The sequence below is a fragment of the Canis lupus genome, chromosome 34 (assembly GCF_048164855.1).
Source record: "Canis lupus baileyi chromosome 34, mCanLup2.hap1, whole genome shotgun sequence".
Taxonomy (NCBI): domain Eukaryota; kingdom Metazoa; phylum Chordata; class Mammalia; order Carnivora; family Canidae; genus Canis; species Canis lupus.
In genome coordinates this window covers 16,607,849-16,628,855 of record NC_132871.1, presented here as the reverse complement: position 1 = coordinate 16,628,855, position 21,007 = coordinate 16,607,849, and the positions used below count along the sequence as shown (strand labels likewise).

Here is a 21,007-nt window from a genome sequence, read left to right as displayed (position 1 = left end):
AAGAGATGGTGTTATAATAAATAACCTACATTAAGGGGAAGAAAAAGTTTACACAGATCACAAAATACTGCCAGGAATATGTTTAAGTAGCTTTTGAAGCAAAACAGACTTTATAGTTGCTGACTAGTAAGGAATCTCAAATGTCATATCGTGGTGTTTGCATCTGACTCATTAATCTTTTCAAATGTTAGTTGAAAGCTACGAGTAGAGAGAAATGAGTCATTTATTGTTTAAACAAGGGAGCAGCTGTTAGTTTTTTCTAGTGTGTTAAAACCTTTAGTGACATCTATAAATGGAAAAAAGAGTCAATGAGCTCTTCTTTCAGCTGTTGTTTTAGCAGCTGACAGTAGCATTGACTTCACTGTGATGTAAAATAAGAGGAAAAAACCTTTACTCATAGACAGAGGCCTTGAAATTTAAAAACACACAATTCACTGATCTGGGGGCATTTATTCATTTGACAAAATATTTGTGGAGGACACAAGGTCCTGTGGCTATAACACTGAACAAAGCAAACCAAAAAAAAAATTCCTGTCTTCATGGAGCTTATATTCTTTTGAGCAGGTTTAAGAGTACCAAACTTTGAAAGTACACAGTATTTCTGCAGCCCCTCTGAGTTCAGAAAATGTGACTGTATAATTTTATAATAAAATAGGTCATGAAGAGGTATGCAATATCATCTACACCTAAACAAAAGATCAATTTTTTTTCAAATCATGACTTCTATATTCTGTAATTAATAGGGTGTTCTATTATTATCAACTACCTAAATTATTATTTCAGTTATATTTTTTTCCCTTGAATAGGCTTGTTTTCCAAGTTGTGCAGGTGACATAGCATTTCTTCCTGATTTTGCTGTGTTCTGTTGATAACATCATTTTCATGGAGTTACATTTGTATTTTAACTTTTTTTTTAATGAGAAAGATTATCTTCAACGTGTAAAATCACAGAATATCTTTAGTAATCATGTGAGTTTTTTCTTTCCCTAATGTTGATTTTTAACTATTAATGTTGATTTTTAACTATTTCTGTTTCTTTCTGGACTTGATCCATTTTAACCTTTTGCCTTTATTTCACTTGTTTTATAATTGTTTGCCACATCACATCCTTTGTAGAGAAAGGCAGAGTATGAATAACCTAAATAACTTTATAAGGTAACTCAGTACTAATTCTAGTTTTTCGAAGGTCTTAGAAAATTAGTTTCTCTGCATTTATTATTTCAATTATGATGGGGTATTGTTATTAAAGGTTTTCTTTAAATTATAATGATACATAAGCAGAAGTCTTCAAGTTTCCCACTTCGAAAAGAAAATTGTAAATACCACTGTTTTAAGTAGAAAATAAATGTTTGTATGTAACAGTAATTGGAAAAGGGATTTTGCTTATGATATTCAGATGAACTCACCTCATATTCTTGACCTTTGCATCATTAATTCAGACAGCCAAGGAGTTTGCCATTAGACCATTTTTAGCGGACTGACTCATTTTTATGATTCAGTTTTCTGTTACCTCAATAAACACTTTCTTTAAACGTGCCTTTATTGGCATATGTTCTAATGCTTTATGTATCTTAAAGCTTCCCACTTCATTTAAATCTCTTGTTTTAGTTGTTTCCTTAGTGATTAAAAGTTCCAGTTGTTCCCTTCAATCTATAACAGCTGCAAGAACAACTCTTCTTTCCAAACTAGCTCTCCTGAATTCCCGTTGTTAGAGTTGGTATCTATATTTAGCTGGTGGGATTAAATTGCAAAGGCTTCAAGCTGGGCAAAGCACACTGATCTGCCTTTTTTACAGCTAGACCTGTGTGCTGCGAGGAGCTAAGGCCTTCAGTGTCCCCTTCCTTACCCAGGTTACTCACAAAATGGATTCCCAGCGGGAACTCACAGAGGAACTGCGGCTTTACCAATCCACCCTTCTTCAGGATGGTCTAAAAGATCTCCTGGATGAAAAAAAATTCATCGATTGCACCCTAAAAGCAGGTGACAAAAGTCTTCCTTGCCACAGATTGATTTTGTCAGCTTGTAGTCCTTACTTCCGTGAGTATTTTTTATCTGAAATTGATGAGGGGAAAAAAAAGGAGGTAGTATTAGATAATGTGGATCCTGCTGTCCTGGATTTAATCATCAAGTACCTGTACTCCGCCAGTATAGATCTCAACGATGGAAATGTGCAAGATATTTTTGCCCTGGCCAGCCGCTTTCAGATCCCCTCGGTGTTCACTGTCTGTGTTTCTTATCTTCAGAAAAGACTTGCTCCTGGTAACTGTCTAGCCATCTTAAGATTAGGACTTCTTCTTGACTGCCCAAGACTTGCCATCTCTGCACGTGAATTTGTGTCTGATCGCTTTGTACAGATTTGTAAAGAAGAGGACTTTATGCAATTATCTCCACAGGAACTGATCTCCGTCATTTCAAATGACAGCCTAAATGTAGAAAAGGAAGAAGCAGTATTCGAGGCAGTGATGAAATGGGTGCGAACAGACAAAGAAAACAGGGTTAAAAACCTTAGCGAAGTGTTTGACTGTATCCGTTTTCGCCTTATGACAGAAAAATATTTTAAAGATCATGTTGAGAAAGATGATATCATTAAAAGCAACCCAGAACTCCAGAAAAAAATCAAAGTTCTCAAAGACGCCTTCGCAGGCAAACTCCCAGAACCTAGCAAAAATGCAGAGAAGGCTGGGGCCGGTGAGGTGAACGGTGATGTTGGTGATGAAGATTTACTTCCTGGTTACCTGAATGACATTCCCAGGCATGGAATGTTTGTCAAAGACCTCATCCTCCTGGTTAACGACACAGCTGCCGTGGCTTATGATCCCACAGAAAACGAGTGCTACCTTACTGCACTGGCTGAGCAGATCCCCAGAAATCATTCTAGCATTGTTACCCAACAGAATCAGGTGTATGTGGTAGGAGGACTCTATGTGGATGAAGAAAATAAAGATCAGCCTCTACAGTCCTACTTCTTCCAGGTAAGAAGGGCTATTTTTTTTACAAAAGTAGAAGCATAAAGGAAAGGCTGTTATTTGCTGTCCCATTAGCTGATGTGTGAATTATTCAGTCTGCTTGCGTTTTATTCTACTTGCTGTCCTATTCCAGTCCCTTGCCCTTTGCTACACTTCGAGAACTGACAAATATTTAAGTCTGTTAATGGCTTATTAATATTTAATAAAAGGTTTGGTGAAGAATGAGGTTCTAATTAACGTATGATGATTCAAGATTTTCTTTATACTCTTTTACGCAAAATATCAAGTTTATAGGTGAGGGGGACTATAATCTTTCTAACACCAGTGTTTTAGTAAAACCTAAATTTAATCTTGTATCCACTTTTCTGAAAAATAGGTTAATGTATTTCCCTAAATCATAGTACTTTACACATTACAAAAATAATTGATCAGATTTTCAGCCTTTTTTCCAGGTTTTCTTGAACTGAAGTTCTTAAAGGTAGCATTTTATCTGTTATTTATGCTTACTGCCTAAAACTATATTTTAGTTTTGTTGAAAATGAAGAGAACCTATGTACTTAATTTACACACATTGAGTACCTTGTGGGAAAAAGTATCTACATCAGTGTCACTAATTTGAATTCATTAATTATATTTAGAAATTTTTACTCTTAATGATTTATTTTTTAAGTTTTCCACGCCCAGAGTGGATCCCAATCCTGGGCTTGAACTCATGTCTCTGAGATCCTGAGCTGAGATCAAGTCAGATGCTTAACCCACTGAGCCCCACAGGCATCCCATGATTTTTTATTTATGACAAGTGACCACATGTATTTGGATCAAAGTTGTACCTAGACATTATTACAATTTAATCTGTTTTGTGAAACCACAGAAGTGTCCAAGAAAACAAATCCTTCAAGCTAATAGATTCTTTGTGCTTTATTTAAAGGAAGTTTGCTTCCTATTATCAATATACTACATTTTATGAGTTTGTGAAGGAATCAGCCAGTGGCTTAACCTTTATCGTTAGTAATGCCAATACCAGTACTTTGTAGCTTACAGCTAGCTCGGAAAGAGTTTGTTTAGGTCATAGCTACTTGTGGCCTGAGGTTTATGGGCACTTGAATTGGAAAGGCCAAAGATAAGTGTAGAATGTCATAGCACAGTCACTGTGTGCTCTCAGAGTGTGTGACATGCTGTGCATCTTGAAAAATGTAATAATACATGTTAATCTTCATTCTTAATTTTCAAAGTTCCGTTGAAGACTGTTAACTATGAAATAGAAAAATAAAATAGAAGCTGCAATCATAAGTATTTGAATGCATGCCAGAAAATTTCCTGAGTCCTAATTTTAAATTTGGGTGAAATTTCAGGAAAGCCAAATTCAGTTTAAAAGGCAATAATTAGGGGCATCTGGGTGGCTCAGTGGTTGAGCGTCTGCCTTTGGGTTGGGTTGTGATCCCACGGTCCTGGAATCGAGTCCCACATCGGGCTCCCTACAGGGAGCCTGCTTCTCCTTCTGCCATGTCTCTACCTCTCTCTGTGTCTCTCATGAACTTATTAATTAATTAAAAATAAAAGGCTATAATTATATCTAGGAAGCAAAAATGACATCAAAACACAGACAAAAGCAAAAAAATAATTACAGATGGACAGTTATCTAGAAATCATAGACCCAAGAAATACTCATAGTCATCTTTACTCTCCTCTATCCTGTTACTACTCTTATTGGCACAGCTTCTCATTTGTTTCAAGAAACTTGTGTGATGTTCCTTATAGCTACAAAAACAGTTATACAAAGTTGGTAAGACCAACTTCCTGTCCTTACCCGTGCCTTGCTCCTTTTAAAAGGCACACATAATGCAACAAGATGCCAGGAGAAAAACACTTGACTGTAAAAAGGGTTATTTATGACTTGCAATAAAATATATGTATCAGGTATTATATTGTATTTTTCTGCTTGGTCACTTCTGTTTAAAATGTATTAAGTTAGAAGTAATATGATCTTTGTATACTATAAATAGATCATGAAAATTTTTTATCTTGGTAAGAGTTTTTTTTTTTTTTCATAGAATTAATAGATGCATCAGATTTTTGAACAGCACCCCATCTTAAAGTAATCTAGGTTCAAAACTTGATTTTAAGGATGAGGAAACTGGAGCCAGAGAGGTTAAATAGCTTGACCACTCATCTATAAAAGAGTCTGGTAGGCAGTCTACTGTTACATTTGCTGAAGTAAATGCCCTAACTGGGGATTGTGTGGGGATGTGGGCAGTACCATCCAGTGTGGGTAGTACACCCTCCAGTCTGGGATCACGATGGCTACTGTTCCCATTTTTAAAAAGGCAAACAGTGGATTTAGATAGCCTCTATTTTATATCGCTTAAAAGCTCTGTGAGCATTTAGTACAAAGCCTGTCACAGAGCCAAGACTTATAAATGTTCATTATTTCTACTGGAGTACACACCACTTTCTTGATTAAAGGATTTGTTTTCAAAAATGAAAACATTAAAGGTCACAATCTAGGTGTTAAAATTTGTGAATGCAGAGCTAACAATGCATATGTGAGGATTAAACTGTTCATCTTATCAAGTCTTAGTGCTTTGCTTTGACTGAAGTTATGAAGTGAGATATATGCATGCTCCTACAGAGATCCCTCCCTTGACCTCAGCCTTTAATATCTGCACCTACTCTTGGTGTCCAGTTATTTGGGGGTTTATTCCATTTTCTCCTGCTGCACCAAAGTGGCACTGAAAGAAGAGCAAATCTGTAACTGCCCTCCCTCATGAAGTGGTTTTCTCATGCCTTGGTGTCCTAAAATGCAAAGTAGAAGATCTTAAAATGACCAACAGTAAGTGCTGAAATTGATGACAGCCATACCAAAATGACCTGCTAAGAGCAGGAACACTTAGCTGTCTTGGGCTTGAAGTAAGAAGTAAGAAGTGGCAGAGCAAAAATAAGCAAGTTGCTTCCTTATATACTTTTTTTAATATATATATACTTTTTTTTTTTAAAGATAAAGACTAAGGTATTTCAAACGACTTCCAACAAACGGCTAGGAGGTTATAGCTGTTAACACCTGCCTATGTCAGAAGTTATAAAGCAAAACAGAGAGAACCTAAACAATTTTTAAGAAAAGAAAAAAGATATTGCCTAACCTCCCAGTTGTCGGTGGACTGAGCGACAGGTCCAGCTGTCCTGGGTGCCGGCTTGGGGAGCGTGTTAAATATAGAATTCGGGGGTCACTCACGTACTGTGGCCCTCCCTACAGTGACAACCTCTCTTTCCCCAATGCTCTGAAAGTGTTACGGACTTTTTTTGAACCTGAAGAAGGTAACATGGGAAGAAACTTTGACAAGGAACCTCACAAGTTCTACCTGACCTCCAGTGACTCTAGTCTCTCCTACCTTTTTTGCAGATTTTGGCACTTTCAGTAAGCCAAGTAAATTTTCTCATTTTTCTTGGTAGTCCAGAGGTAAAACATGATACTTTCAGATTTCAGTTTTATTTTACATCTTTGACTATCTCAGTGCATTCTACACACTACATAAAATATAGCATCTTTCTTGGTACAACTGTAACTTTTTCTAACAAGCTCCATAATTCCTCATATATTTTTCTTTCAGCTTGATAACATAGCATCCGAGTGGGTTGGACTTCCACCTCTGCCTTCAGCCAGGTGTCTCTTTGGTCTGGGGGAGGTAGATGACAAAATCTATGTAGTTGCTGGCAAAGATCTTCAAACAGAGGCTTCGCTGGATTCAGTATTATGCTATGATCCCGTGTAAGTTGGCATGACATTCCTATTTCCTAAGCATTTGGGTAAGAGTGCCTGTTACATGTTCATAGTTTTAGACCGGAATTAACTGAAAGCATAGAAACTCTATCATCTTCTTATTGCAGGGCTGCAAAGTGGAATGAAGTTAAAAAACTGCCTATCAAAGTCTATGGCCACAGTGTGATTTCACATAAGGGGATGATATATTGTCTGGGAGGAAAGACAGATGACAAGTAAGTACCCTAAAAATCTCCTTATGGTTTACATCCAAATGATTTTTTTTAACTTTTTTTTTTTTTCATAAACTCTACCCTCAATGTGGGGCTTGAACTCACAACCCTGAGATCAAGAGTTGCATGCTCTATTGACTGAGCCATCCCAGCACCTTTCCCAATGATTTTTTATTGTGAGAGTTCTTTCCTCCTTTCATTTGAATCTACATCCTGAAAATGAGACTTGGTTCTTACCTGTAGTATTTTGGAAGTTTAAATTTCAAAATAAAACTTTGAAAAGCTATTGGAGGATATTATAAATGATATCTGAAGGGAAACTTAAGGGAAATTTAAATAAAACTTAAAAGTTGCTAACATGGGGCACCTGAGAAGCTCAGTCGATTAAGCGTCTGACTCTTGATTTTGGCTCAGGTCATGATCTCAGGGTCGTGGGATCAAGACCCCCCTCAGGTTACACATTCGGCACAGAGTCTGCTTGAGATTCTGACTCTCCCTCTGCTCCTGCTCCCGCCCTATTTCTCTAAAATAAATAAATAAAATACTTAAAAAAGAATAGTTGCTAAAGTGAATTTGTAGATTCCAGAATATTGCTAGGAACTAGCATGATAGCTCCCTCATAAGCATTCTTAAAGTGGAAAAGCAGCATTTAGGAGCATAATCAAGTCTTTCATTGGGCTAATTTTTAATTATATTTCACTACATTAAAACCAGTGGGCTTTTGGGACACCTGAGTGGCACAGTAGGTTACCCCTCAGACTCTTGGTTTTGGCTCACGTCACGATCTCAGGGTCCTGAGATCAAGCCCCTAGTGTGGCGCCCCTAGTCAAGCTTCCCGCACAGTGTGGGGTCTGCTTGAGATTTTCTCTGCCTCTCCCTCTGCCTCTCTCACACTCTCTCTGCCTCTAAAATAAATTAATAAATCTTAAAAAGAAAAAAAGTGAGCTTTCTTATTTTTTGGTCATAACTAAATAAAAATTAGGTGTACCTCTGTAATATAATATTTAAAATATAACTGCTAAATCAGTAGTAGATAAAAAATATTATGGATTTGTACTTCACATTCATAAGAGAGAATTTAATGAGTTTGAAACTGAAAAGCATGGGAACTGAAAAGAGGGCATTTATCTCCTAAATAACTGTTCACTGACTTGCTTCTGGACAGAGGTGATATTTCAAATATTTAACAAATGGGTGCCTGGGTGGCTCAATTGGTTAAGCATCTGCCTTCAGCTCAGGTCATGATCCCAAGACCTTGGGATCGAGTCCTGGTTCAAGCTCCCTGCTCAGCAGGGAGCCTGCTTCTCCCTCTGCCAATGTCTCTGCCTCTCTCTGTGTGTCTCTCATGAATAAATAAATAAAATATTTTTTTAAAATTAAAAAACAGGGCAGCCCCGGTGGTGCAGTGGTTTGGCGCCGCCTGCAGCCCAGGGTGTGATCCTGGAGACCTGGGATCGAGTCCCACGTCGGGCTCCCTGTGTGGAGCCTGATTCTCCCTCTGCCTGTGTCTCTGCCTCTCTCTCTGTGTCTATGAATAAATAAAGTCTTAAAAAATTAAATTAAATTAAATTAAAAAACAAACCAGTAGAGGCACCTGGGTTAAGCATCTGCCTTCAGCTCAGATCATGATAAGGGGTCCTGGGATCAAGCCGCACATCAGGCTCCTGGCTCTGGGGGGAGTCTGCTTCTCCCTCTGACCCTCCCACCCTGCTCTGGCGCCCTTTTTCTCTCAGATGAGTAAAAATAAGTAAAAAAAAAAAAAAAAAACAGTAGCCCATCTGGTAAAATGAAGATTTTTCAGTTTAAATAGTGAGAATTAACTTCCTACCCCTGAAAACTCTGCCTAATTTGTCTGGTCCTCATTTGCTCAGGTTGCTTAATAAATAAAGATGTCAATCCTGGAAATGGAACCAGAATTAAGAATTACTTGGGCAAAGCAGGAAAAGAGAATAAAATATGGAAATGTGCTAGAAATAACTCTATATTCTGAATTAATAATTAATAGTCATTATTAAATTAAAATGACAAATTGCAGAAGAAACATGATTTTAAAAAGCAATGGGAACCTAAAAAACAAACAAAAAATGAAAAAAAAACAGACATAGACTCATCATGGATACAGGAAACAAACTGGTGGTTACTAGAGTGGGGAAGGGTTGGGGATGGGCAAGATAATATGATAACTTTATATGGTAACTAGACTTACTGTGGGTGATCATTTTATAATATGTAAAAATATCAAATTACCATGATATACACCTAAACTAATAGGATATGGTATGTCAGTTATACTTCTTTTAAAAAAATAAAAATAAATGACTAATTGTTTAAAAAATAATGGGTTTTCATATAGTCTATCCATATTCAAAGATAACATTCTGAAATTTTGATATTTTCCTTAATCCTAGCTATTCTTATCAAGTAAATATTTAAAGGAAGGCCATATTAGGAACTTAACTCAGTGCAAAATCTTATTTGGGGTATTTTTCCTGAGTAAATGGAATGGAAAATGTGTATTAAGGATTGTTCTGACTTTGGAAATGTAGTGACCCTGCCAAATGATTTAAATTGTTTCCTTCAAGTGGTATTAGTAACTAGGAAATGGATATGTCAGTAAGAAGCACACAGGTCTTGTCAGTAAGAATATATTAATCTTGAGAATATGATTAACCAAGACAACATTGCTTTATGAATGCCAAAGTCAAGAACTTTGACATGAGTCATTATCTAAAAGTAAGCACATTGAATTGCACTAGTTAACACCACTGAATTTGAAGAACATGATTTTGTATCATGTCCTTGTCAAGAAGTTTTAAAGTTATTAACTTATAGTCAAATATTAGAGGAAATGCTTCTACTCCAAATCTCTGATCTTTCATAACATTAAAGAAAAAAGTTATCCTTACCAAAAGTTGGGATTTTTGTTTGTTTGCTTTTTTTGCTTTACTAAATACATTTAGGGGTGCCTGGCTGGCTCAGTTGGTAGAGCATACGATTTTTTTTTTAAGATTTTATTTATTTATTTATTCATGAGAGACACACAGAGAGAGGCAGAGACACAGGCAGAGGGAGAAGCAGGCTCCCCGCAGGGAGCCCAATGCGAGACTCTGTCCCCAGAACCCCAGGATCAACCACTGAGCCACCAGGCGTCTGGAGCATGTGATTTTTGATTTTGGGATTATAAATTCAAGCCCCATGTAGTGTAGAGCTTACTTTAAAAAAAAAAAAAAAAAAGCAAAAACAGGGGTGCCTGGGTGGCTCAGATGGTTAAGCATCTGCCTTTGGCTCAGCTCATGATCCCAGGGTCCTGGGATTTTGTCCTACTACAGGGGGATCCCTGCTCAGGGGGAGATTTCAGAGCGAGGGATCTCTCCTCCTTCCCCCTCCCCACCCCAAGCTCTCACTCTGGTGAGTATTCTTTCTCTCTCTCTCTCTCTCAAATGAATAAAATCTTTAAAGGAAAAAAAAAGCAAACCCCCCCAAATATATTCAGTTAATCAATTATTATTTAGCATTTTAACTCCCATAAGTATATTATGGATAACTTTAAGGAATCATAAGGGACATACCAAGAATAATTCAGAAGAGTACAGGTTTTCCTGGTAGCATTTAGCATATAAAACTGTTTTTTTGTTTGTTTTAAAGATTTTATTTATTCATGAGAGATAGAGAGAGAGAGAGAGATTGGCAGGGACACAGGCTCCCTGTATGGAGCCTGATGTGGGACTTGATCCCGGGTCTCCAGGATCACGCCCAGCGCTGAAGGCAGACGCTAAACGGCTGAGCCACCCAGGGATCCCCCTATAAAACTGTTCTTATTACTCATCTACTCAGATGACTACTTGTCTAATCTATAGTCCCAGATTTCGTAAAATGTATTGATATATTAGTGGTATACTAAAATGAAATGAGCCATCAGATTACATAGTTACATTTAAAATAGGTACTTTCATATCTAATTATTTTTTAAAATTAGCTGACTCATTACTAAGAGATTCAAATAATAAGATAAACTTAACATTTTTGTTACTTGGCATAATAAAGGGCTTATATATTTTTAAAACTCTATTAATGTCTTCCGTTGAATTTAACACAACATAGGATTAAAATCTACTCTGCCTGGGCAGTTGCCAAAAGGAAAGTTCCCCTACCTTTCAGTAGGGGAATTAAGTTCCCCACATTTGGAATTTTCCTTCACTTATGTCATATGTTCAGATTAAGAATACTTTTGAGTTTTTCTAATTGTTTTATGTATTTCAGATGGGAAACAAAGCTAAATGATTAGTGAAATTGCTTCCTTCAGAAAAGGAAGGTTCTAAAAGGACCATTTTGTTGTCTTCTATGTTTACAGGAAGTGTACAAACAGAGTGTTTATCTACAACCCAAAAAAAGGAGACTGGAAGGATCTGGCTCCAATGAAAACCCCTCGTTCCATGTTTGGAGTGGCGGTGCATAAAGGCAAAATCGTGATTGCAGGAGGTGTCACTGAAGATGGTCTTTCAGCTTCAGTGGAAGCTTTTGACCTCATAACCAATAAGTGAGTTGTTATATCTTATGGATCACTCTACTTTCTAACTTTGGATGAAAATTAAGTTTTCTAGTTAGGACATGGGGAAAGGAGGGCAGAGAAGCAAGGATTAAGAGGAAGTATATAGGGACGCCTGGGTGGCTCAGTGGTTGGGCGTCTGCCTCCAGCTCAGGGCATGATCCCGGGATCCGGGATTGGGTTGTGTTGGGCTCCTTGTGGGGACCCTGCTTCTCCCTCTCCCTCTGCCTATGTCTCTGCCTCTCTCTCTGCCTCTCATGAATAAATAACATCCTTTTTTTAAAAAAAAAAAAAGAGGAAGTATATGGACTTGGGTTTCTTCTGCTGTTACTAGGTGTGAAATGCCTAACATTATGATGATGCATTATGTGTGCTTGCAACTCGGGACACATCAACCCTCAAGTTAATGCCAGAGAGTTCAATTTATCCTTGTAATTAACTTTGTGAATTTAGTCACACAAAAGTAATACTTCTGAATAATTATGTGCATGTGGATGAATATACATGTCTCTATACGGTTATTTGATTTGAAATATATAGTTTGTTTAAGGGTTGAAAAGACCTCCACTTAGCTTGTGATATTTGTAAAGCATGAATGCTTCGGAAATTTTATTCTTTTATGTTCTTTATAATTCTCTTAAATTTTTCATATATAAGATTTTATTGGCTTAAAGTTAATGTGAAAAGATATTTGACAGATATTCTTTATGTAAAATTAGTTTTTTTCAAATTTTTGAGCTCACTCATCTGGGTAAGTCTATAGTTTTTAGACTCCTACTTTAGCAATGAAGAAAAAATTAGAGCACTGTCATTACTTTTTTAAGGAACCATTTAATGCCTGATTACAAAACAGACTTTAGTATCTGAAAATCACCAAGGAATTTTTATGGGAGATGATTTAAATGATCATTTTAAAAAGTCATCTTTTTGTAAACACTCAGAAGTTAAAAAGGAGCACACAGAATTGTAAATACTCTATGCTCTTAGTTTTTTCATATGTATAGATGTTTAAATTTGTATGCTTCTTGAGAAATAACACAATTACACTAAAATGTTCCTTATGATTATTCTGGAGGGGATGATCATGGGTGATATTTGTTTTCTTCTATACCTTTCTGTATTTCCAGATTTTCTACAATGCACATATACTATTTTTATAGTTATTTTTATAGTTAGAAAAACAGATATGTTTAAAGAAAGGTCTGCTTTTAATGCCAGAGTAATAGAGTTGCCAAAATGATTAACTCATTGTAGACTCTTGATCCTTCCAACTAATTTGATAGGATTTTATCATTAGTTGTCCTATTTCATGTGGCTGTTAATATTAAAAAGTTCCCTTAGGGATCCCTGGGTGGCGCAGCGGTTTAGCGCCTGCCTTTGGCCCAGGGCGTGATCCTGGAGACCCGGGATCGAATCCCACGTCGGGCTCCCGGTGCATGGAGCCTGCTTCTCCCTATGTCTCTGCTTCTCTCTCTCTCTCTCTCTCTCTCTGTGACTATCATAAATAAAAATTTAAAAAAAAGTTCCCTTAAATTAAAAAGATGAAATACGTCATTAAAAAGCAAATTACCAACCCTAGTATCTTTTTAAAAAAGATTTTATTTATTTATTTCTTCATGAGAGACACAGAGAGAGGCAGAGACATAGGCAGAGGGAGAAGCAGGCTCCCTAGAGGGAGCCCGACGTGGAATTCGATCCCAGGACCCTGGGATCGCCACCCGAGTCGAAGCTAGATGCTCAACCACTGAGTCACCCAGGTGCCCTCACCAACCCTAGTTTCTAAACTAGGATAATGTAAGGTCAATCACATGCCTTTATTGTGAAGAATTAAAGATTTCTTGAGAAATGATGAAAATCAGAGTTACTAAAAATTTGTATTAACATTCAAATGAAATCCAACACAGGAGGACCTAGGAGCCCTAGAACAACCATAAAGCCCGCACTATTTATGGCACCATTGCAGAACATGCTAACTGATGAAGGTGAAATATTCTGGGATTGACGTATTGAGAGCTTTATGTTTAATCTGGTTACATCTTTCAAATAAACAACTATTTAGGTATTTTTCAGTAACAAACCTAATCTTCTAATTTTAGATGGCTTTGCTACTTGAATTTTTAAATTAAAATTTTATATAACTGTTCAGTAAGTATATTTAGCATTTCCTTAGGTTTTTACATTGATTGTATTTTCAATAATTCCTAGATGGGAAGTAATGACAGAGTTTCCCCAAGAAAGAAGTTCCATCAGTTTGGTCAGCCTGGCTGGATCCCTGTATGCCATCGGTGGTTTTGCCATGATTCAACTGGAGTCTAAAGAATTTGCACCCACTGAAGTCAATGACATATGGAAGTAAGTTTTTTTACTCCAATTTTCTGGACCAAATATTAAATCAAATAACTGATAGCTGATAAACAATTTTACAGTAAAGAATAAGCCAGCCTTTCCCAACATGTATGCTTCTTCTAGGTAGTAGACTAAACACTTTTCAAACCTCACTGGACTTCTGGACTTGCCACTTACCTGATGATCAAGTACTGCTTCTAGTTGTGCCCAGGAAAGACTTTTCTGGGCCTGTAAATCAGTAAAATGACAGTTGGCACTGCTGATCTTTTAAGCTCCTTTCCAGCTCTAAAAGTGTCACACTCTAGACAACTGGTAGAACAAAAGCTACTTCCAAACCTTTCTGACAGTACTTTATTTTCTAGGAAAACAGAGTTCTGAAGAAACACTTGAGTTTCCCATGAATTCATTGATTCTATTTTGAATCTAATTTGTTTTCCAGTTTTTAAGGATTGTTACAAAACTTTTTTAAAAAGAAAAAAGTGAAAAGTAGCAATCCATTTTACCTCTCAGGTGCTGGGCTGATGTCCTAAGTATGACACTTGGACTTGTTAATCAGATGACTATTTTAAAGTTAGGCTTAGAATAAATGTAGTATTTATACAGTGTGTTGGGGGGGTGGTGAATTTTACCGTAGTTTCTAATGCTATGAATATCCTCTGGAGAGCAGGGTATATACAGGAAGTCTGGGGAGCAGAAGTATAAATTGTGTCCTGGAGAGTCACATAGTTGCGCAGGGCATACAGTATGCAGATGTCTGGTTACCACTAGGGTACCGCACGTGTCTACCAAATGGTGCCTGCTGCCTTCAGCCCAGGAAATGTGGTTGTTGATAAAAATTTATAGGAGGTAGATCTCAGTTGCCTGAGGGGAATGTTAGTGGGTTCATACTGTACACTTATGCAAAAATTGCCAAACTCATGCCTTCCCTCTCAGCCAGCCCCAACTCTCAAGGATGGATGCCCTTATCTGGTCTGTCGATAGATTGTCCAGAACCTTGGACATAAAGTATGGTCTATTGACCAAAAATGGTGATGTCTCTCGAGAGCTTCCTAGAAATGCAGAATCACAGGGCCCACCTCAAACAATCAAAACTTCATTTTAACAAGGGGTGCCTGGGTGGCTCAGTCGGTTAAACTTCTCCCTTCGGCTCAGGTCATGATCTCTGGGTCCTGGGATCAAGCCCCAAGTTGGGCTCCCTGCTTAGCAGGGAGTCTGCTTCTCCCTCTCCCTCTGTTCCTCACACTCCCTCTGCCCCTCCCCCAACTCATTCTCTCTCTCTCTCTCTCTCTCTCTCTCTCTCTCTCTCATAAAATCTTTAAAGGAAAAATATAAAAGATTCCCAGGAGATTAGCATACACATTTAAATATGTAGGTACAGTTTTAGAAGAGTGATCAGTGAAGGCACACCACCAAGGCTGAGAGTGGAAAGGAGATACTATTAGTTCTATACCGGACACAGCACATGCGTTATTACCTGGTGAACCAGAAGGTCCTTTCCAAGCAATTATTTTCTGCATCAAACATCATTTCCTTGTGTTGTTGAAATAGTAACTAGCTGTGTAGAGGGCAAGAAAAAAAGTGGCTATAAAGGGAAATTAGCTATTACTCATCCCCCCCTAAAAAGAAAGAGGAGGAGGAAGAAAAAGAAAGTGGAGATTTCCAGGGAAGAATGAGGCTAGAAGTGGAGATGGAAAATAGCTGGAAGCAGTAGAAAAAAAAAAGAATGAAATAATGGAGGGCTGAGAAGGTCAGTGTTTTTGGAAAACAGGGATAAATACCAACAGTGAATAGGCTGCGATTCTTAACCCTGGCTGCACATTAAAATCACCTGCGGTGCTTTTAAAAATACACCAGCTCCCAGACCTTAATGCAGGCCAATTAAGTCAGGCTTTCTGGGATTCCTGAGTGGCTCAGCAGTTGAGCTTCTGCTTTCGGCTCAGGGTGTGATCCCAATCTGGGTATCAAGTCCCGCGTCAGGCTCCCTGTGAGGAGCCTGCTTCTCTCTCTGCCTGTGTCTCTACCTCTCTCTCTGTCTCTCACAAATAAATAAATAAATAAAAATTATTAGTTTAAATCTTATTCACCATCTTCACAGAATGATTTGGGAATTTCCTGTATGCCAACTATTGATAGCTTCTGGAAGAGGGAGGATACTTAGGTGAATAAGATATATTATTTGCCCTCAAGTACCCTTGAGCTTGTTGAGGACATAAATATCAGGGAAAAATTAAAAGAATGATAATTGCTATAATAGATACTATATAAAGGACAATGTGACAAATGAAAGGAAAGCTACAAACTCTGCTTGATGAAGGTGAGAAAGGCTTCAGAGAGAAGGTAACATTTAGGAATTCCTCATGCAGAGAGGGCATTCCAGGCACCAGCACAGAAGTACACATATTTCAAAGCAATTCAAGTCGCCTGTATCTTTATAATGGACTCTTCCCCCAAAGGAACAACCTAACATGTTTGTCATTAGTTCTTACCTAACATCAAGTGCAAAATCTAAGAGTAGTACTCACACGGGACATTAAAGGGGGAGGGGAACGGATTCTTCTGAAATGATCACTATTGAGTGTCACTGGCCACAAGTGTATTGGAACAATTGGAATTATCATCAAGGTGACTAGTCCCTGTTCTTCCCAGGTCTTACTCTTAAGGTAGAGTCTGCTGACCTGACTCATAGAGACCAGTCATTGTTATTGGTCCAAAGGTGAATAATTGCTTAACTAACTACTCTTCATCTCTGAACAGTCTGATTCCCAGAGAAGTCTCAACTGCCTAAGCGTCCAGATTAAATAGCATGGCAGGAATTCAGACTAGGCTCATTCCGAGAAAGCATACTTGGGGAGGAATTCAAATGTTATTCTACAGGTCAGGTGTATCCCCTCTGGACAAGAGCCAGTAGGGTTTTCTCGGAGACCCATATGTGTATATCTAATACAAGGAAACCTACACAGCTATCTATTTAAAAACTGCTTATTGATTACTTTTTTTTTTTCCTCCATCAGGTATGAAGATGATAAAAAAGAATGGGCTGGGATGTTGAAGGAAATACGTTATGCTTCAGGAGCTAGTTGCCTAGCAACACGTTTAAACCTCTTCAAACTATCTAAACTATAAACAGGGAGGTGAAAAAACAATAGAATGGGATGTGTTTGGTTTGGATAACAGGGCTTTAATTTATTCTGTTTTTCAAAAGCCTATGCAGAGATTCATGTAGAAATTATTCACTAAATTACTATCCATGAGGTTAGCAGTGGGCGTCAAAACCTCAGTCATTGAATCTTCAGTATAATGATCATTATTTAAAACTATTTTCTAGTAAGAAATTAAATATTAAGTTGAGTGGATTATTTCTTTTGTTAATCTGTCTCAATCAATTGTAAACGTTTCTAAATTTGAGTTATTTACTGTTTCTTTCATTTGCATTGTTATGGTAACTTTACAGTCATTTTCTATTAAAAATGAAATTGGAGAATGAAATATATACATATACATTTTTTAATGTTTAAAATATCAAATATCACTTTCCCTTGTGCTTCAAGATATGACAAGAATCCTATGCCTTATATTAAAGATTATATGCCATAAGAAGACTTTGGAAATGCTATTTAAGAAGTATAATAAATGGGTCTCATTTGAAGGGGAAAAACCTCTAAGTAGTCAAATTCAAGTGGTCCTTCTTTTTTCTCCATTCCTTTGGTGATACTGCTCTATTGTTTGTGATTTAAATCAAATTTAATTTTTTTTTTAATTTAAAACCAGTCTTTAAGGTCTTAACTACAATCTCTGTGGTAGAAGGGTTGAGGATTGTTCTTAGGAAATGAACTGATTCTTTAAATTGCTGGGCGTTAGTTGGGGCCAGTGAGTGTACAGTGAGTGTACTGGAAGATGTATTTGTTGGTTTAAGTTTTATCTATACTCTCCAGGAAAGAGCTACCTATTTGCAAATTTCTGATAGGAAAGAAAGGTGACTGTATTATTGCATTTTCTGGATGTGAAACACTATATTCAAGATGTTTGTTCTTAGTGTACACACTAATTTGACACCTCAATCTGTCTACAACCATCACATTCAACTCTGTAAGTTATCAACTAATCATCACTCACAGATTTTACATGATCTCCGAGACATGTTTGATTTCTATCCTTACATCTCTTATTTTCTGAGAAACCTAACTTGGAACTAATTTGGAGTATTTCATTATTACTTGTCAAGTAATTGCATAAAGAACAGAGGAGTGTTCATACAGCTTTATTGTCTCTACCATAAATATGGAAACATCCAACAAAAAACAGTTTTACTTTGGATTTCTGAAGTAGAATCCTGGGTACTTTTCTGTAAGGACAATACTCCTCTAGTTTATACCATGATTATACAATCAACAAATCCTGAGGGTGGAAAACTCCACAGGTTGTTGAGCAGATAAACTGGAAGAGAAAGGGGTGGTGGGAAATGCTTACAGACTGACACACTTAAAAAGGGGAAAGGTGCAAATTATGGGGTCTAGAAATGCAAACCTGGATAAAACTGTAGGAAGTGCTTACTATAAAAGCAAGATGGTGATTACTTTGGGGAGAGCTAATCTACATAAACATGAGATTAAACTATAAAAACAATACTTTGGGATGATGAAAATGTTCTGGAATTAAGTGGCGGTAATGGTTGCATAAACTTGTGAATATCTTAGAAACCACTGCATCGTATACTTTAAAAGGGTAGATTTTATGGTATGTGAATTATATTTCAATGAAAAGAAGAATGCTTTAAAAAATGCTTTTGTTTACAACAACTCCAGTTATTTAAATAGAAAAGTCATCAAACAGGGGTACCTGGGTGGCTCAGTTGTTGGAGTGTCTGCCTTTGCCTCAGGTCATGATTTCCAGGTCCTGGGATGGAGCTCTGCAACGGGCTCCCTGCTGAGCGGAGAGCCTGCTTCTCCCTCTCCTGTTCCCCTTATTCATCTCTCTATCTCTCTGTGTGTCAAATAAATAAAACCTTTAAAAACATATATAAGAATATATATATAAAGAAAACTATCGGGATGCCTGGGTGGCTTAGCAGTTAAGCTCCTGCCTTTGGCCCAGGGCGTGATCCTGGAGACCCGGGATCGAGTCCCACATCGGGCTCCCTGCATGGAGCCTGCTTCTCTCTCTGCCTGTGTCTCTGCCTCTCTGTGTGTGTGTCTCTCATGAATAAATAAACAAAATTTAAAAAAAAAAAGAAAACTATCTGCCAGGTAACCTGGAGAAAGAACAGTGAGAGATGTGGTACATGAGAAGTCAGAGTATGTGTAATAGTAAGTGAAAAGTACATCAGGGTCATTTAATCAAGATTTCCATGTATTTAAAGTATACAATAACTGGGTTTTCACTTTTATTGAAAGGAAACAATTTATAATCCTCAGCGGTGTAGTCATTTTATTCTAAAAGTTGCTGAGTAAAATATTTTAAACTATTCAGGGTTCATTTCTCTTAATAATTTGGGAAATAGAACACATTCATGAATACAGAAGATAAACACTCAGAACTTAGCACTTCAGCTAATACAAATGAATATCATGAGGAAATTTAAAATGAGGGAGACTGGTTACAAGGAGACATCTCAGGGCACCTGGGTGGCTCAGTTGGTTGTCTGCCTAGAGTTTAGGTCATGATCCCAGAGTCCTGGGATCAAACTCCACATCATCACATCATCACATCATCAGGGTCTCTGCTCAGTGGGGAGTCTGCTTGTCTCTCTGTCTCTCCCCTGACTCCCGCTCACTGGCTCTCACTAGCTTGCTCTCCCTCTCGTGGCTCTCTCTCTCAAATAAATAAAAATCTTAAAAAAAAAAAAAAAAAAAGACATCTTTCATTTGCTTACTGTTTTGATCTTGTTTTTCACAAAAGGTTCTGTGAACTTTACATGTTACAAACCATTATGTATTGGATTTCACATTATGCAAAGTAAAGATAAGTTAAACAAGTACTTTAAACCCAAATCAAATATCAACAGACCTAAATCTATACATGACACATGTTTTGTAGCTATACTGAAGACTCAAGGCACTCTGGTGACCAACTTATTTTGGGACAGAATGAACTTACAGGGTCATGAAGTCAGAGGATAGCAAGTTTCAGACGCTAGTTACCTGCACTCCCACCGGGTGGCCTGAGGTTAGTTACAACATGGCTTTCTGCCCAGCACAAATATATCACTCTTGGAAGCAGGGCTACGGATTAAATCACATAGTAGTACCTTAATAACTATTTTATTGAATAAATGTAAGACAAGAGAAAATCATTTTCCTCCATCATATGGAGGATCAGACCAGATCAAGATTGGTCCATTTCCAACTCCATCCCTTTGCTTCAATTTATTTATTTGTTTACATTTATTTTTGTATTTTTTTTAAAGATTTATTTATTCATGAGAGACACAGACAGAGACAGAGAGCCAGAGACACAGGCAGAGGTAGAAGCAGGGAGCCCAATGCAGAACTCAATCCCGAATCCTGGGATCATGACCTGAGCCGAAGGCAGGCGCCCAACCACTGAGCCACTCAGGCATCCCTCTTCCATTTACATACATACATACATACATACATACATACATACATACGATCAATCCTGTCTCCTCCCACTTTCTATTAAAACAGGCTTTCAGATCTACCACTTCCTCAAAACTCCTCTCTTCAAGGTCACCAAGGATTTTCAGGTTTCTTAACTTAATGTACATCGCCCACTCCTCATTTTACTTGAGCCATCAGCCGCATCTGATACAACTGCTCACCTCTTCCTCCTTGAAATGCTTTCTCTATTTGGCTTCTAAGAAGGATAGTAATACTACAGTCATACCTATGATTTCCCCTCCTACTTCATTGGCTGCCCTTGCCCAGCCTTCTTTGCTTGTTCCTCTTCTTGACCTCATGTTGGGGCACGCAGACTCAGTCCTCAGCTTTTTCTCTGCTCACCCTCTCCTCTCATCACACTTTAGTGATTTCATCTACTTTCATCACATTAAATACTGCTGACAACTTCCAAATTTACATCTGGCACCTGGATCTCTGCCTTCACCTCCAAACTCATGCCTATCTAATATCTCCACTTAGATGTTTAAAAGGCATCACAAACTCAACATGTCTAAACCAAACTCATGATCCTCCCACCCACTGCA

At 37.6% G+C, this 21,007-nt stretch overlaps 2 protein-coding genes across 3 annotated transcripts in view; one reads left to right on the top strand and one right to left on the bottom strand.

Moving 5' to 3' along the window:
- The first annotated feature begins 79 nt into the window (after positions 1-79).
- On the top strand, positions 80-17,516 carry KLHL41 (kelch like family member 41). Its single transcript, XM_072811334.1, has 6 exons — positions 80-2,972; positions 6,572-6,729; positions 6,849-6,956; positions 11,305-11,490; positions 13,705-13,851; positions 16,857-17,516. The coding sequence occupies exons 1-6, from the start codon at positions 1,863-1,865 to the stop codon at positions 16,966-16,968; spliced, it is 1,821 nt and encodes a 606-aa protein (XP_072667435.1). The 5' UTR covers positions 80-1,862; the 3' UTR covers positions 16,969-17,516.
- FASTKD1 (FAST kinase domains 1) overlaps positions 16,857-21,007 on the bottom strand; it is a 56,160-nt gene continuing 52,009 nt past the window's right edge. The window contains exons 17-18 of one of the 2 annotated variants that reach the window (XR_012023932.1): positions 19,983-20,063; positions 16,857-18,825 (exon numbers count right to left, since the gene is read on the bottom strand). The gene's annotated coding sequence lies outside the window, so the exon portion shown is untranslated. Of the gene's footprint in view, positions 20,064-21,007 lie in introns of both variants that reach the window. The other variant, XR_012023931.1, reaches the window with a different exon arrangement.